The 17,415-nt window shown below is 48.6% G+C and overlaps 2 protein-coding genes across 2 annotated transcripts; both read left to right on the forward strand.

The window, feature by feature from the left end:
* Positions 1 to 114: 114 nt before the first annotated feature.
* nlk1 (nemo-like kinase, type 1) lies at positions 115 to 7,654 on the forward strand. Its single transcript, XM_083676957.1, has 11 exons — positions 115 to 1,676; positions 1,990 to 2,119; positions 2,913 to 2,968; positions 3,315 to 3,421; positions 3,598 to 3,683; positions 3,833 to 4,042; positions 4,307 to 4,408; positions 4,717 to 4,803; positions 5,056 to 5,254; positions 5,726 to 5,819; positions 5,928 to 7,654. Exons 1-11 carry the CDS (start codon positions 1,369 to 1,371, stop codon positions 5,974 to 5,976), a joined length of 1,428 nt encoding a protein of 475 aa, XP_083533083.1. The 5' UTR covers positions 115 to 1,368; the 3' UTR covers positions 5,977 to 7,654.
* A 4,322-nt stretch (positions 7,655 to 11,976) lies between these two features.
* tlcd3ba (TLC domain containing 3Ba) lies at positions 11,977 to 16,814 on the forward strand (the record flags this gene model as incomplete). The annotated part of the gene is made up of 6 exons (XM_083676966.1): positions 11,977 to 12,098; positions 12,349 to 12,432; positions 14,297 to 14,519; positions 15,151 to 15,246; positions 15,588 to 15,697; positions 16,559 to 16,814. The coding sequence occupies 6 exons, from the start codon at positions 11,977 to 11,979 to the stop codon at positions 16,812 to 16,814; spliced, it is 891 nt and encodes a 296-aa protein (XP_083533092.1).
* Between the last annotated feature and the right edge of the window lie 601 nt (positions 16,815 to 17,415).

Consider the following 17,415-nt stretch of genomic DNA (forward strand, 5'->3'; position numbering starts at 1 on the left):
ATGACAGAATGAGCCGTTGAGCTCTGGTCCTGGCATTGTTTACACCGGCGGTGGGCCACCCTCCCCCACTGCTTCCTCATCCATCCCCCAGCTCCTCCTCCTCACTCACTCTATCGCACTATTTCAAACAGCTGATTTACAAGAAAGACAGAAACAATTCCGAAGATAAGTTATCTACAAAAGAGGAGGAAGAGCGATGGAATATACAACTGCTGCTTCTTTTTATGAGACAGCTAGCCAATTTTTGGCCAAGCTAGCGAAGTAGGAAGTAGCGACTTTGCTCGCTAGCAACTCAGCTAGCTAGCTATGCTACCAGCCATGCAGAACTAGTAGTTTGTTTGTTGTGTCAAATTACCAGTGAACTTCATTTCGCTGCAAATACCTGTATGGTTTTGCTTTTTGCTTCGTGTCCGTTTTGTTGCAACCCATTTGTCTACAGAGAGTGTTCTTGCTCAAAGCAAATATATAGGTCACGATAGCCTGCTAGCTAGTTACCGAGGTTGCTATATATGGGTCATGAAACAGCTGGTTAGCATTCAAGCTAGCTTGCTAACATTTCTACATTTCATTGACCGACATCTCACGCATGAAGAAGGGCTGTTGAAATGCACAGGAGCGGTCCATCTTGTATGAGCTCGGGTGGTATGTTAGCTAGCCACATCGCTTAGTTAGCTACTTATATGCAAACGCAGGTGTGTAGTTTTCGGTGAAAGGACAATCAGTTACTGATTGCATCAACTAGACAAAGGTAGCTAGCCGGGCAGCTAGGTAGCTATGCCGGGCAATACATTGCTATTGAACTGTCTGTGGCTAGTCTGTCACTAGCGGGAGGAAGCGAGCTAGAGGTGCACCATTTGGAGAAATCACAAATCTGATTAGAAATGTGGCTTTAAGACGACATGCCTTTAGAAATTAGTGATAGCTAGGTAGCTGCCTGACTGTGGACACTGCTTCCAACAGGTTTGATGCTAACCTGGCTGGTTCATTACCTCGTCAGTTTATATGGGTCTAACGTTAGTTGAATCATTTCCTTTATGACTTGACAGCGTCTGTAAGCATATTGCTGATTTATTGCGAGCAAGCGACCTGTCGACTGTCCTACCTCACTGAACCCAATGATTGGGAGTCCAGACCTAAAAGTTAGCTTGGTAGATAAATGACAGTCGTCTGTCTAGAGTTACTGTTTACATTCTTTCCATCTTATGCAAGCAAGAAGCTTACCAATCATGCGTGCATAGATCATTGAATTTAAGAGAATTCAACTTAGATCATGTACATGTGATGCATGTATAACGCCTACCAATTCCTATCCAAAGACATACCTCTCAAACTAGTTCAACAGATACGTTTTTTTTTTTTTTAAATAGAATGGCATTCCATGGCACAGGCCGACAGACAGTATGTGGTAACTTGTTTCCCGGTGCTGAGTTAGGCCATAAGTATTTTTGTGTCAACACCGCAACCGGTGCAACCTCCACGGGCCTCAGCGCCACACCGAGTCTGACTGGGCCCACTCCCCCAGCGGGGATACCTCGCCACCCGACATCACTTGGGGGCAGCGCCGGCGGCGGGGCCGCTGTACCACAGCCTCACAGTAACCCCGCCAGTGAGGTGCCAAGTCCTGCTGAGATGGAGCCTGATCGTCCTATCGGCTATGGCGCCTTTGGTGTGGTCTGGTAAGTGAAGTCCGTTCAACATGGGCGTTAAATACACTCATGTCATTATGGTAAGACTTTGCATTGATGTTTTTTTTCGTTTCAAGTTGAATATGAAGTAACTCACCACAACGTAGTCAACTTAGCAATGAGAAAGGTTTTCCGTGCATGTCAGTAGGCTAGGCCTGTGTTGGTTTGTGTGTGTGTGTGTGTGTGTGTGTGTGTGTGTGTGTGTGTGTGCACGCGCGCAACTAATGAATGTTTGAAAAGAGAAGCTGTGTGTGTGTGTGTGGGTGGTCCTCAGTGCTAATCCACAGACCTCCGCTCCCTGTAGGTCGGTGACGGACCCCCGCGACGGCCGCAAGGTGGCCCTGAAGAAGATGCCCAACGTCTTCCAGAACCTGGTCTCCTGCAAGAGGGTCTTCAGAGAGCTGAGGATGCTTTGCTTCTTCAAACACGACAACGTAAGAGAGGACAGGTGGAGGAGTGGCGGAGGGAGGGAGGGAGGGAGGGAGGGATGGAATGACAGACAGGAGGAGGCAGGGAAAGAAGTAGAGCCGAGGGCAGACTGAAGGATCAGTCATCTTGGCGTTTGTCACCCTATCGCCAGCTTACTAAAGAGGCGTTGAAGGAGAAACGGGAAGGAAGACACATTTTAGTGGAAAAAAAGTGATAATTTGGACTGTGGTCTTGAGGGCGATAACGTGATGTCAGCGGTGTGTAGACAACAGGCAGAGCCATTAGACTTAAAGGAACAGTTCACTGATTGTCACCACGACTCAACAGCTACTTATTAGCGGTCTTTTGTTGACTAAATAGCCAGGAAATAATAATAATAATAAAGCCATTTGAGAAAATAGCCTCTTGGCGGACCAAAGTCACATGTCAGAATTATGAACTCCGACTAAAGACCATAGTGCTTTGCTCAGCCACAGAGGCACGTCTAAGCTAAGATTGAGGTCAGTAATGGATGTAAACAAACCGGACAGTAGCTATTTCAGTAACGATAACCTCACTCCTCCCTAAAGCTCCATGTAGTTTTCAAAAACCATGTGGTTACCCCAAAAATCTGATGATGCCAAGCTTTTGTCTACAGAACGCACTTGGAAGCTGTTTTTCACATGCCCACATGTTCGTAGAGTGACAGGTTCAAAATAAACTTTTTATTTTATTTTTATTTTTATTTAAAGTGTAAACCAAAAATCCATAAAGTGTCCCTTTCATGCACGCATATCGATGCTTTGTCTGTTGTTGCAGGTGTTGTCAGCCCTGGACATCCTCCAGCCTCCGCAGATCGACTGCTTCGAGGAGATGTATCCTTGACCTCTACTCATTCCGTCTCTCTCTCTGACATTTGTCACACACACTTGTCACGTACATAGATTCTCACAGCACACATTTCAAGACTTCGATGCATCTATTCTTCACTCCCTCTGTCCCAGTTTCTCGTTATAAATTCTCTCCGACATGCCCTCCTTTGGACGTCCACAGCCTAAATACAGACAGAGATGAGGTCACCCACTAATTCCTAGCGCTCCCTCCTCCCTCCGCTGGTCTTGTGTTGGTTGCTCTGCTGAGATGATGATGATGATGATGGTGATGGTTGAGAAGCCGTGTCCCATAGAGCTGTGTGGTTGACCTTGACCCCTGACCCTGCAGCTATGTGATAACGGAGCTGATGCAGAGCGACCTCCACAAGGTCATCGTGTCTCCCCAGCCCCTCACCACCGACCACATCAAGGTGTTCCTCTACCAGATCCTCCGGGGTGAGTGCAGGGAGAGGTCAAAGTTGATGGGTCACAGTGTGTGTGTGTGTGGGGGGGGCTACATCAAAATGTGAAAATGGTGCAGGGGTATGAGTACTTTTGCAATGCACAGTATGTAAGTGTATGTGTGCGTGTGTGTGCATCTGTGGTGAATAATAGTCATTCTCCTTGCTCAGGGCTGAAGTACCTGCATTCTGCTGGAATCCTGCACAGGGACATAAAACCTGGAAACCTTCTAGTCAACAGCAACTGTCTGCTCAAGGTAGTGTGTGTGTGAGAGAAAATACATGGACTCCTCTCGAACCACACCTTGGTATGTGACTGTTCGTAGGAGTAATGCTCTTTTCTGTCCTTGCTCAAGACTTCAATTGGAATGACAAGAACACCCCCCCCCCCCCCCCCCCCTTTTAGATCTGTGACTTTGGTTTAGCCCGCGTGGAGGAGCCGGACCCATCACGTCACATGACCCAGGAGGTGGTGACCCAGTACTACCGCGCCCCGGAGGTGCTGATGGGCAGCCGCCACTACGGCTCGGCCATTGACGTGTGGTCCGTGGGCTGCATCTTCGCCGAGCTACTGGGCAGACGCATCCTCTTCCAGGCACAGAGCCCCATCCAACAGGTAGTCAGGGCAGGACCATCTTCAGAAAGGGGGGGGGTGGTATTGCCTATTAGGGTTAGACTGTGCTTTTTTATAGGACAGAACGGACAGACGTAGCAACTTGACAGGGGGGTTTGATAAGATGTCGGATTGATTCTCTCATGAATAATATGGGATCATGTCAGGCCTAGTGTTAGCGTTCAACATGCATGGCTGGTGTGATGCTGTGTTTCAGATTTTCATTGGAGGTTAAATATGCTCTCTCTCTCTCTCTCTCTCTCTCAGCTGGATCTCATCACCGATCTGCTGGGTACCCCTCCTCTCTCTGCGATGGCGTCTGCCTGCGAAGGGGCGCGGGCTCACATCCTGAGAGGTCCTCACAAACCGGTACGTGGCCACACCACCAACACCAACACCAGAACCAGCCTTTCACACACGGGCCTGGCTTTTTTTGTCAGGTCTGGTAAAAGCGGATTAAAAGGTCAAAAGCTGCCTTGTCCTTTGGGTAGGTGTACTCATCCTCTGGTCAGGTGTTGGTTCCCAACCTGGCCAACCGTAACACCTGAGGGCTACCGCTGTCGGCTGACCCTGACCGTAACGAACCCAAACAATAAGAAATGGACCATATACCCTGTCATCATCAGAAGCCAGTAGCTTATTGGAGGATCTCCTCTCTCTCTCTCTCTCTGTGTCAGCCCTCCCTCTCTGTGTTGTACATGCTATCTGACGGGGCAACCCATGAGGCCATCCACCTGCTGTGTCGAATGCTGGTCTTTGATCCGGTGAGTACAGGGGGGAGACCCGGGGAGGACCAGGGGGACCGGGGGACACCAGGGAGGGACCTGGGGGGTGGGGGACCAGGGGGGGACTGGCATTCTAATAGACTGCACCCATTCACAATAGCATGTTCTTTTTATGAAGGAATGTGCTTGTGTTTTTATATTTCAATGTGTCCGTATCTTTAAATCTCTCTGTCAAGGTGTGTGTGCGTTCTCCACTCACTCACTTCTCTCTCTCTCTCTCTCTCTCTCCAGGCCAAGCGGATCTCAGGCAGCGACGCCCTCTCCCACCCCTACCTGGACGAGGGGCGGCTGCGTTACCACACGTGCATGTGCCAGTGCTGCTACTCGGTGCCCAGCGGGCGCGTGTACACGCGGGACTTTGAGCCGCCTGCCGACCGGCCCTTCAGCCACAGCTACGAGCAGAGCCTGCTCTCCGTCTGGCAGGGGAAAGGTAAGGAGTTACCGTTGTAATAACGTTGTTGTGTCCCACAGGTCAACGGTAGGAGGAGGAGCTAACGCTAGCTAGCATGCGTTCCAGTTTAAAAAATAAAATAAAAATAATATTTCTTCTTCTTTTCTCCTGTCATTACTCTTGCGCTCTCTCTCGTCCAAGATCATCCCGTCTAGTTCTCCAGTCACATTCATTCCTTCATCCCATCTCCCTTATCCTACTATCCAGCTCTCAAAAAAAAAAAAAAAAAATATATATATATATATATATATATATATATATATATATATATATATATATATATAAATATAAATATTTTTCCATCTCTCTTTCACACTATTGTTCTCCGCCGTCAGTCTCGTTCAGTGTTTCGCGTCTTGGCGGGCGGTTTTCACCTCGCCACGGAAACGTCCTGACGCTGGCAGGCGGTCACCAACGCCTGAACCCACGTGTTTTTGTTTTGTCTTTCAGAGCTCATCCATCACTTCATCACGGAGCACCAGCAGGGGAAACGGGTGCCGCTGTGCATTAACCCCCAGAGTGCCGCCTTCAAGACCTTCATCAGGTGAGGAAGAGGAGAGGAGGGGAGAGGGTCAGGGACTTGTGTTAAATCCACGCAACTTTCAGCTGTACGTGGCCATGTTGTAACGACACCCGCTCTTTCCTTTCTTAGGTCCACCGCTTGGCATTCCTCCAAAGTCTCCAGGAAGGAGGAGAGATGAGAGCGGTGCGTGAGGAGGAATCATGGGAAATGCAGTGCGATAGAGGGAAAAAGGTTTATCGGGGGAAATATAGTAGATGGATTTAGATCTCTTTGGATGAAGGGAAGGTGTGGATGGAACACCTGACCTACCCTACCCCACCTCCCACACCCACCTCACCAACCCCCCACCTCACCCCCCCCCCCCCCCCCCCCCAAGAGAAAATAGCAGTATCTAAACAGATGCACTCAATTCTACAAAAGACTACATTTCCTATCATCTGTAGTTCAATGACAACTACTGTTCACAATGAAGACTTGACGTCCTTATGCTACAGACATTTTCCCTGATGCTGAAAATGAAAATGTGCTGCTGAATACAAGGAATAAAGAAAGGAAAGAGGAGGAGGAGGAAGAAGAAGAAAAGAAAAAAAAAAGAAGAGGATATGTTATAGAAGAGGCTTATTGGAAACATTTCGTACTAGAACACTTGATTGGGTTTTCTCCGATGTGGTTGATATCGGAAACAAAGGAATAGCGATTTTAATAATTTATGTTGAATAATTTGTTCGTTCTGTTAATTTTTTGAAGTCATTCCAGCCATGTGCAATATGATAATGTGTCAAAGCGACACGCAAACGGCCGATACCGAACTCTTCAACTGTGCTCTCTGACTTCACACTGTCACTTGATTTAACACGTCAAGATTGCTACCGTCAAAAGGATTCTCCAGATCTATCTCACTGGTGTACTGTGCTGGGAGGCCAGAGGCTGGCCTCCCTTTCAGCATAGTTGATATCAAACTGAACACACAGCGGTCGCTGCTGTCCCACCTGCTCGGCATGCATATCATAGCGTTCTCCCTATGTTTCTGTTCCACTTAATGTTGTGTACTGGCCCTTTACGAGTCTCCATGCGTTCGACATGGGACTTTTTTGTTTGTAGTTGTGCACCTTGTACTTTAGGTGATTTGAAGCGAGTGACATGGTGAATGACTGCACCTCCAGACCTGGCTCTACTCTCACGGCGCATAGAAGTGAAGCGTCTTGTTGCGAGTGGAAGTTCTTTTGAGCACTGATAACATGGCGTTGTGTTATTTCCTGCAGTGAGTGTGTGTGTGTGTGTGTGTGTGTGTGTGTGTGTGTGTGTGTGTGTGTTGGGGGGGGGGTAGGTAAACTGACTCTAGATCTGTGCTGCAAGACAACTGCCATGTGCGTTTCTTTGCTAAATCTGGACCCTCCCCCCCCGTGTTTCCACCCTACCAGTTTGACCAAACCGTATCCAAGACAAATTGGCCGTGCACTCTGATTGAGCGGGAGGGAGGAGTCTCCGAGATCATGGGCGGAGCCTTGTGCAGATGATGCATGTTTTGTTTCGTGTTTTTTTTAATCTATTTTATGTTTAATTTATTGTGCGTTTGTTTTAGCTTCTGTGTAGGTGGCAGGCAGTTTTTGAGTGCAAGCTTCATGCTCCGTCATGTTGAGTGTGTACTGAGCATAATCAGCCGTGTGTGTGTGTGTGTGTGTGTGTGTGTGTGTGTGTGTGTGTGTGTGTGTGTGTGTGTGTGTGTGTGTGTGTGTGTGTGTGTGTGTGTGTGTGTGTGTGTGTGTGTGTGTGTGTGTGTGTGTGTGTGTGTGTGTGTGTGTGTGTGTGTGTGTGGAGTTGAAGGGAAAGTGCAGTCTTCTGCTTAAGTGATCTCATTACCTCAAAAACACTTGGGATCGACAGGGGGGCCCGGAGTGGACTGGGTGTGTGTCGATAGACCGAACTCAACTTCTATGTACTGTAATGTGACGTTGTTCCTTTGTACTAAAATCACACTGTTCTTTACACTGTTACTTCCTTCCTCTTGGCGAGAGGGGGATGAAAATTGGTCGGGAGAACAGATTGTTGGAATTTGTTGGTGAAATGCTGCTGTATTTTGTTCTTTTTGGGGTTCTATTATTTACAAGTTAAGTTCAAGGCTCAGGTGTCCCTTTGCATACTGTGGACCTGAAAACATAAACACACACTCACGCAGATATTCACCAATAAGAGTGTGCCTGACCTGAAATGAGGAACCACAGGACTGTGTGGTGGACTCTTAGCTCGATTAGCAGAGGCTCCTGAAGACAGTCCGTAACTGTGCTAGCTGGCATGGCTATCATGAGCAGTCACCACGACCCACCTGTTCCAGGTAGAGGTTTCCTCTAACCAAAGATCTAGGACCAGATTATTTTACCCTCAATACATTGTGAAAAAAAAAAAGAAAGAAGATATCTGACCCTGTATCAGTGGTTGTGGGTGACTTCTACCTACTCCATCTCACCACTAGATGGTGCTATTGGATATAGGGGTGTCAGGGACTTCCAGAATGTTTCACTTGTGTATCTGCATGTGTGTATTTATGATAAAAGGAGAAATTTGTGGATTTGAATGCTGTGCAATGGGAGTTGTCAATATTGACGAACCTGCATTGTGATATTTAATTTGATTTTAGGAAATAATTTTGTTTGTTTGTTTTTTGTTAAGTTTGTGATGTGACCCATTTAAAAATGTACTTTTTTTTTTCTTTGTTGGTTTCACAATTTTGCTATTGTGTTAGTAGAGAGCGTTGTAGGCTGAGTTTTAGAGTAGACAACCAGGGTTTGTCTCTCCCATCTCCCTTGTACTTGAAAGCTCTTGAGCTGAACGGGCATGGGAAGAAAGACACAACACCGTGGAATCTAGATGTTAGACATTTTTCTGATGGGAAATTAATAATTGATAATTAATGAATATGAACCAATGTTGAATACTGCTGTTTTGAAAATGTTAATATTCTGTTGGTTTGGTTTTTTTGTCATGGCGTTTTAGGAAAGGTTTTTTGACTTGTGTTCCCAACAAATACTTGAATTTCTTAAGAAAAAAGACTAGAGTAAAAGTAGTGAATGAATAAATGAATAGTCACTGGAGTCATGAGTGTGTACAATGTGGGGCTCGGGGGGTTATTGATGGGCACGGTCCGGTAACAGCTAAAATAATTATCCTTTCAAACACGGTCGGTGTGTTCAATGGCTGTAAAGAAATCAAAATGTGCTTGTGCCCGTTCAAAATGAAGATAGCCTACTGACAATTCCCAGCACCAATCAGACATATACCAGGGGGTGGCAGGGTGGGACTCCGGGGCCTCCAATCACTGCATGGTTATGCGGGGGCGTCCATCGCTGTCGGCCCACAGACCTGGAACAGACCCAGACAGACTGGCCATGATATGACACCAGCATTATGCTCGCCCAAGAAGGTTGAACATATTGAACGACCCAGAGACGAAAGGGATTTGGAACTAAAACAAGCATTTGATAACTCGTTAACATATCAGCTAGGATAGGGCGAAGATATTGCGAATACATCATCAGTCGATGGATATGGAAGGAGAACATGTCAGACCAGCGCGGAGACTTGAGGAGGAGAAGCGGTGTTCTTGAGATGTAAATCAAAACAATAATCTGACGGCCGACGAGTGACGACCTCAGAAGCGGTAGTCGCTTCAGGTAACACCGGTTTACTGAACCGTCCCGGAGTCGGTCGGTCGGTATTTGACCCCCCGACCGGAGAGAGACAGCAGCACCAACCGGGGAAGAGTGGCCACCGAATTGCCTCGCCTAAAAACGCGCGTTTCAGACTTTCTGTCTATCGAACATTTCTAGATATATCGACCCAGAAACCCCCCCCCAGTCCCCCTTAAACATGTGGACCACGTCCCTGACACCGCCTGGACCAGCACATTGACGTCGTCTTTGACCAGTGACAGGACCACGACGGGCCGCACAACGACCATGTAAATGTCTCCATCCTATTCCCCCAGCCCCCCCCCCCTCCTCCTCCCCACTCCACTCTTTCTATTCTTCTTTCATCATCCACTCCTCTTCCTTTTCATCCATCCTTGCGCCGAGGTCGCTGGAAACGCCGCTAGGTCAAGAAAAGAGAAAACGTTGCTCCTGCACACAAACGTCGTTTGTGAGCCTTTACAACCGGATGCATTGTGTTAGCATGTCGTCTGTTAGCGTGCGTTGTCTGTCAGAATCCGCCATGCCAGACGGAGGACACCTCCTCGCCTGTTATTATCGGTAGCTAGCTGGTTTATTGCATGCTACACAACCTGTTATAACTACCAGCCAGCCATCGTTCTGCAGTCTGTGTGATCAGGTAATGTATACCTCTCAAGTGGAGCTAACTGACTCTGCGGCATGTCAAAGTCAAATGTTGGGAATTTTTTTTGGGAAAGCTTGTCATGCTAAGCAAACATCAGATTGAGGTAGGTGATGCTCAGATTCGGGCCAGTGCAAATAACGGTATACTAATATAGCCAGTTGTTCAGTTCAGTGAGGATTCGCGATCGAATATATGGAACTGTTGTCGGATTGATGTGGCGATTATTATCGTCAGTTTCAGGTCGTTCGTTGCCAGCCGTACCGTAGTTGTCCCGGTACGGCCGGCCGTACCGTAGTTTTGGTCCCGGTATTGTCAGCCCCGAGGAGGATGTTCGTTAGCGCACTGCGTATTTTGACCGTAGCCTCGGCCACGTTGGACTGGCCTGCCACAGGTCTGGCCCGGGATATCTGCCACGGTAGAGATGTAAAGGCAATAGCATGTTCAGAATGAAGGGATAACCCCCCCCCCCCCCCCCTTCCATCAGCGCTAAACCATGTGCAGCCGTTAAGATACTGGTCATTTAACTGTGTGTGCAAATGAAGAGAAGCTGTCATTTACTCAGATAATATATGTCCAGAATTTTCACCAGGGAAATCAAAACCGCACTCTGTAAAAACCGTTAACGTCCACCGATTAGCATTGTGTTTGTGACTTGTTGTGTTGTGGAGTGATGCAACATGTCGGCTCTCTGTCCGGTACACAGAATGAACAATAGACCCCCGCCCCAATCTCCCCCGCACCCCCGCCCATTACAATACCCCTTCTCATATTCCATCTGTGCCGCTACTGTACTCCCCTTTGTCATCCCCCCCTTTTCACTCCTCCCTCCCCCCCCTCTCTCTCTAGATCCCAGCTGTAATCTGTGTAAATCTCCTGTTTTTCTAATCCCTTCCCGATCTATTTTGGTTTGAGTCCCCTCCCTGCTACTCTTTCTCTCTCTCTCTCTCTCTCCACCTCTCCATCCCAGCACCTTTCTCTCTGTCTCCACCTCTCCATCCCAGCGCCTTTCTCTCCCTCTGTGTACATACATCAACCTGAAGAGCAAAGACAGTGGAAAACCTTCTATTCATTCCCACTGGAGCCCGTCAGCACCGCAAGCTATAGACACGTCATTCCACATAGAATGTAATGTACTTTAGGAGATTAGGGCTGTTGAAATAACTTGTTTTAAGTTATTTATTTATTGTTATCCCTCTTTCTCTCTTCTCTTCCCCCATTTTTTATTTGTCCTCTCTCTCTCTCTCTCTCTCTGTCTCTCTCTCTGTCTCTCTCTCTCTGTCTCATTAGATGCAGACGCCAGCAGGCCTCTCCAGGTTATGATCAGGGGGGTGGGAGGGAGGTGTGGGAAGTTGACAAATATACCACTCGCAATGCTGTGATTTAGCGAGCTTCTCGTGATGTACATCTTTTCAAAACACAAACTCCAATTGTTATCAGCACCGAGTCCATTTCATTTCATTCCGACAAAATATCCCCCGAATGATTCAGTCTCTTTGAACTGACAGATACAGCATTGTCCCCCACCCCCCCCCCCACTCCCACATACATCGCTAATTAGTGCTGGATTCCTTAAAGTCTGTACCAGACATAGTTCTCTAGACAATACTTTTATGCTGCAAAGTACCTCAGCAACTAGGATACACTTATCACCACCATATGGTCTTTATACTGTCTTATCAGCTTAAAGGAGATTGAACACACAAACACACACACACTCTCTCCAGAGCTTTCGTCATCAATCCTTCCCCACTCATTATTAAGTGCTTTGAGGGCAAGGGTGAGACGCTTACAGACACAGCCATAAACACACACACACACACACACACACACACACACACACTCTGGAACCATGCTGACTATCCTAGCTGCCGGCTCCCTCTTCTTCCCGGGTCTGTTCCTACTGTCCAAAAAATGTCTGAAACGCCTGCCGGGCCTGTGGAGCGAGGGCGACGCCGTCATCGTGTCTGCCAGGTACACACACACACACACACACACACACCAGCGTCTATGCTTCCATTCAGATTTACAAAACTTCATTGTCCCAGTCTTGGGCAATTTAGTATGCAGCTGCATAAAACATTACAAAACACAATAACACGATTTCAATCGCCACTTTTTTCCTGTGATGATATCCTGGGTGTCAGTAGGTGAGGTTTGTGTGCTAATATGAATTTTTATGAACTCCATCCCCCTCTCCTCCCCCTTTTCTTGTTTTTGTCAGGTTGGTGTCATCCATTCAAGCCATCATGGCTTCCTCCGCTGGGTACATCATCGCGTCCTCATGCGAGGACATCGTGGAGGACCAGTAAGTACTGTTACGTGTGTGTGTGTGTGTGTGTGTGTGTGTGTGTGTGTGTGTGTGTGTGTGTGTGTGTGTGTGTGTGTGTGTGTGTGTGTGTGTGTGCGCGCGCTTGTAAGAACGTGTCATTCTCTCCCTGTTCCACTCACCTTCTGTCCCTGTTAATCTAATTAGAATCTCAACCTAATTAGCTTCTCTCCAGCAAAGCAGCACACTGTCTTAGTGTCCATAATACAGTCACCCAGAAGACTCTAAACTTAGACGACAGCGTTCTGCCAGGAACATTTCTGTCCCCACGAAACTACTGGCATTACTGTACTTTTCTACTCTGTGGGCTTTGGATTAGGTTTTTGACCAAGTTTTGAGTAGAAATAGGTTTTGAATGTTTTCTCACACTCTCTCACTCGTTACTGATACAGCCTCTCTCTCTCTCTCTCTCTCTCTCTCTCTCTCTCCCTCTCTGAACCATGGATGTACCCGGTTCGGTAAACTATCTCTCTTATGTTGGCAGCACCAAAGATTCCATGACATTCTACTTTGAGAACTCTAACATTACACTAGAGGGTCATTTGTCCTGAAGCGCTCTCCATGCCAACCCCAAAGTTGTGGTACATTCCAACTGTCAAAGTGAGCCGACTGAACTTGTGTATACAGTCTCTAAGGCTTCCTCCCCCCCTGTCTCATCCCCTCCTCTCTGCGGTGGTTTGACAGAACAAGTAAAAGCCCGTTCATGCGGCGGTCATCCACCTCCTCCTGGCTTCTGACGAGCCGAGAGGAAGGGGAGAGGAGTTGAGGAGACTTTGGCGATGCGTCCCGTGACTCTCCCTCTGAGTCAGACGCTGTCATCCTCAAGATGACTCTGGCTGACACAGGTGCTGCTCTTAACCCCCCCCCCCTCCCCCGCCCCCCTCTTAACTCCCTCCCCCTCCTCTCCTTCTCCTTCATTAATAAGTCAGTAGTCTCGAGTAGGGAGATGGGAAAGAACGGGGTGGGGGGGGGGGGTGCTAAGATAACAGAAATCGGGTGAGATGCGGAGGGAGGGGGAGGAGGGGGGGGGGGGGGGGGGGTAAGAGCAGCACCTGTGTCACCCAGACTGAGTTTTGTAAAGAAGAAGAAGAGAGCGAGAGAAGAGAGCCTCTGACTCTCTCCCCCCCCCCCCCCCCACCCCAATTTGCCAGCCAAAGCGGCCAGCGCTCGCGTGAGAAGCCGGTTCATTTGACTACCAAATTCCAGTAGAGTGCCGAGTGTTTTTTGCGATGGAGGATTCGTTTGATCGAGTCATTACGTTTATTTGTCATTACACAGAGCATTACAAATACACAGTGGAACCGAATGCCTCGGGCACAGCAGCTCTGAACAATGGACAATAGAATGTAATAAAGATAATAGGATAATGGAACAATTTTACAACCACAAGTCATAAAAACCAATAATACTAATAATATAGATGGATGGAGCAGCAGGATAATGACGAGCAGCAGTGCAATGTCTACGGTGAGTGTAAAGTGCAAGGTCTGGTGATACCCTGCGCTTGGCGGGAAAAAGAAAGGCGGTATTTGGAGTATGTTACAGTAATACGCTTTGAAAGTCCATCCCATCCTTTTGGGCGTTCGGATCGCTAGCGAAGGAGGGTCTAACGTGGTCCATCGTGAACAGCGGGGAGTGGGTCAGAGTTACACACACACACACACACACACACACACACACACACACACGGTTCATTTGTTTTCCCACACCTTTTTCATTTTTTTTTCTTCTGTTCAGCCACCCGAGCTACAACGAGCGGATGAGGTGTATATTTTCTCTTTCAGCACTCACAAACACTCTCTCACTCTGTCTCTCTCTCTCTCCCTCCCTCTCTCCCCTCCAGGCATTGGCTCACCAGCTCCTACATCCTGTTTGCCGTGCCCTACTTTGCGTACGACATCTACGCCATGTTCCTGTGCTACTGGCACAAGCTGCAGGTCAAGGGTCACGAAGAGGGGGCGCGGCCCGTGCCCATGAGCGCCGCCGTGCCCAGCTACCTGCGCCGCGAGTTCCTCATGGTGCTGCACCACGTCGTCATGGTGACCGTCTGCTTCCCCGTCTCTGTGGTAACTATCGCTGTGACGAAGGGTGGTGGTGGTGGTGGTGGTGGTGGTGGTGGTGACCCATTGTTGTTGGGTTTTTTTCTGTCTGAATGTCTGTGCTGTGAAAATGCATTCAAAATGATACACACACACACACACACGCATGGTTTGATGGACCGACACACATTCATCAAAAACTCTTCCGAAAACACACTTTCTGAACACCGACGTTGCACTGACGTGTGTGACAGCTCTCCTACAGTACATGCTCACGTACACACACTAAAACATCCACTCTGACCCTCAAAGAATTGTACAGAAGGAGAGGATAAGATGCAGGTCTGGTCTCTGGACTGTAGAAGTGGCCCTAGCAGGCTTCCGTACCTATGCTCTCCTATTCCACTCCCCATCTGCCTCCATAGAGACTGGTGCTAGCACTACTTTACTTTAATTGTGTGGGCGGGCAGGGCGGGTGGGCGGGCACACACACACCTCACACTTGTGAATAGTCAAGTTCAAAATAGCACACGTCTCCCTTAGTTGGGGAGATTCTCTCTCTCTCTCAGTTCTGGAAGCAGGGAAAGGGGGATTATTTCTATCTTGTGTATCCTTTCTCACCCCTCTCTCTCTCTCTCTCTCTCTCTCTCTCTCTCAGTTCTGGAGGCAGGGAAAGGGGGATTATTTCCAGGGTGTCATGTTTCTGGCTGAACTCAGCACTCCGTCCGTCTGTCTGGGAAAGATCCTCATCCAGGTAATCTCCCTCCACCATCATTCCCCTCTCTCTCTCTATTCCAATACTCTCTCTCTCCTTCCCTCCCTCCCTCCCTCCCTCCCTCACACCCACACTCACACACAGACACAGAACTTAATTTCTATCTGCCTCTATTCATATTCATATTCAGCATTGACGTATCTTTCATGTTAACATTCCTGTGCCCTCCCTGCCGCGTTAACAAGGCAGCTCCTTACCCTTTTAATGTCTCTCCTTCGAATCTCTCTCTCTCTCTCTCTCTCTCTCTCTCTCTCTCTCTCTCTCTCTCTCTCTCTTCTCTTTCTTCCCGCTTTCTCGCTCTCCCTGTTTTCTCTCTTCAGTACAAGAAGCAGCACACACTTCTTCACAAAGTGAACGGAGCTCTCATGCTGGTCACTTTCTTCATCTGTCGTGTCCTGCTCTTCCCCTACCTCTACTACGCCTACAGCAGGTATGGTTCCCTAACGCTGTCTGTCTGTGTCTGTCTGTCTGTCTCTGCCTGCTTGCCTGTCTGTCTGTCTGCTTGCCTGTCTGTCTGTCTGCTTGCCTGCCTGCCTGTCTGTCTCTGTCTGTCTGCTTGCCTGCCTGCCTGTCTGCTTGCCTGCCTGCCTGTCTGTCTCTGTCTGTCTCTGTCTGTCTGTCTGTCTGTCTGTCTGTCTGCCTGCCTGCCTGCCTGCCTGCCTGTCTGTCTGTCTCTGTCTGCCTGCTTGCCTGTCTGCCTGCCTGCCTGCCTGTCTGTCTGTCTTTCCCTCGCCAGCCTTACTCCATGCATATAATAATCTCAATTGCTGCTTAAAACAGTTTGGATCTGTTTTATTTTACTGGTGGCAGAGGTGGTCATACTCACAAAATGACCCAATCACTTCCATTAGTGAATGTTTGTTTGTCCTTAATTGATGTCATCATTTAACCTTTAACAGTGAAAACTGACACTGATTTTAGATATCATAGCAATTAATGACCAGGATTAGTTCAGAAAGCCTGGGGAAGTCACGCCTCACGACATGACACGTCAAACCGATTAAATACCTTGTTTGTGCTCCAGAAAAAAAACAGGTTTTCATCAATTTTCTTCAATGTTGCAAGCTATTATGGGCAACAACTCTCTGCGAAATAGTCATATAACAACCAGCAACCATTCTAGGGGCATGTGGGGGGAGGGGGTCTTGGAATGTAACATCTTCGGTGAAAATGGAGTCAAATGGTGTCATCTCTGTATGTTACATGTTCTAAGTGTTACGCCTGCTACAGTAAAGCAGACCCTGTTAACCGCTGCGGCCCCCCCTCCTCCTCCTCCTCCCCTGTGTTGCAGGTACGCCTCCATCCCCCTCTACAAGGTGCCCATGGTGGTCCCCTGGCAATGCAACGCGGGAGCAGCTCTCCTCATGGCCCCCCAGGTCTACTGGTTCTCCCTCATCTGCAGGGGGGCCTTCCGCCTCTTCACCGGGGCCTCCCGCCCCCGCCCCGCCCTCAAGGCCGACTCAGACTGCCCCGGCCACGGAAGCCCCTTCACCCCCGCTAACGGATACAGCCCCCGCGAGGCGGAGAGGGAGACCGACACACACTGAGAGGGAGATGGAGAAGAAGAATGAGGAAGGGAGGAGAGAGAGCAGATTGGAGGGAGCCAGGCAGAGGGGGTGGGGATGGGGGGGGTGGGGGGGGATGGGTTGTAATGTACTGTAGAGAAACAAACTGAATATGACACTGGAGCCAAAAACCAAAATGGAGGACCAGGGCTGACCTCAGAGTGCACTGTATACTGTAACGTAGGAGAGGGAGTGAAAAGGTGCGTCTCAACCTCTACCCCTCTCTCTCTCTGTCCTCTACCTCTCTCTCCCTCCCTCTGTCCTCTACCACTCTCACTCCTTCTGTCCTCTACCACTCTACCTCTCTCCCTCCCTCTGTCTTCTACCACTCTCTCTCTCTCCCTCCCTCTGTCTTCTACCACTCTCTCTCTCTCCCTCCCTCTGTCTTCTACCACTCCCTCTCTCCCTCCCTCTGTCTTCTATCACTCTCTCCCTCCCTCTGTCTTCTACCACTCCCTCTCTCCCTCCCTCTGTCTTCTACCACTCCCTCTCTCCCTCCCTCTGTCTTCTACCACTCCCTCTCTCACTCCCTCTGTCTTCTACCACTCTCCCTCTCTCCCTCCCTCTACCACTCTCTCACTCC

The sequence above is a fragment of the Argentina silus genome (genome assembly GCF_951799395.1).
Source record: "Argentina silus genome assembly, chromosome: 9".
Classification (NCBI taxonomy): domain Eukaryota; kingdom Metazoa; phylum Chordata; class Actinopteri; order Argentiniformes; family Argentinidae; genus Argentina; species Argentina silus.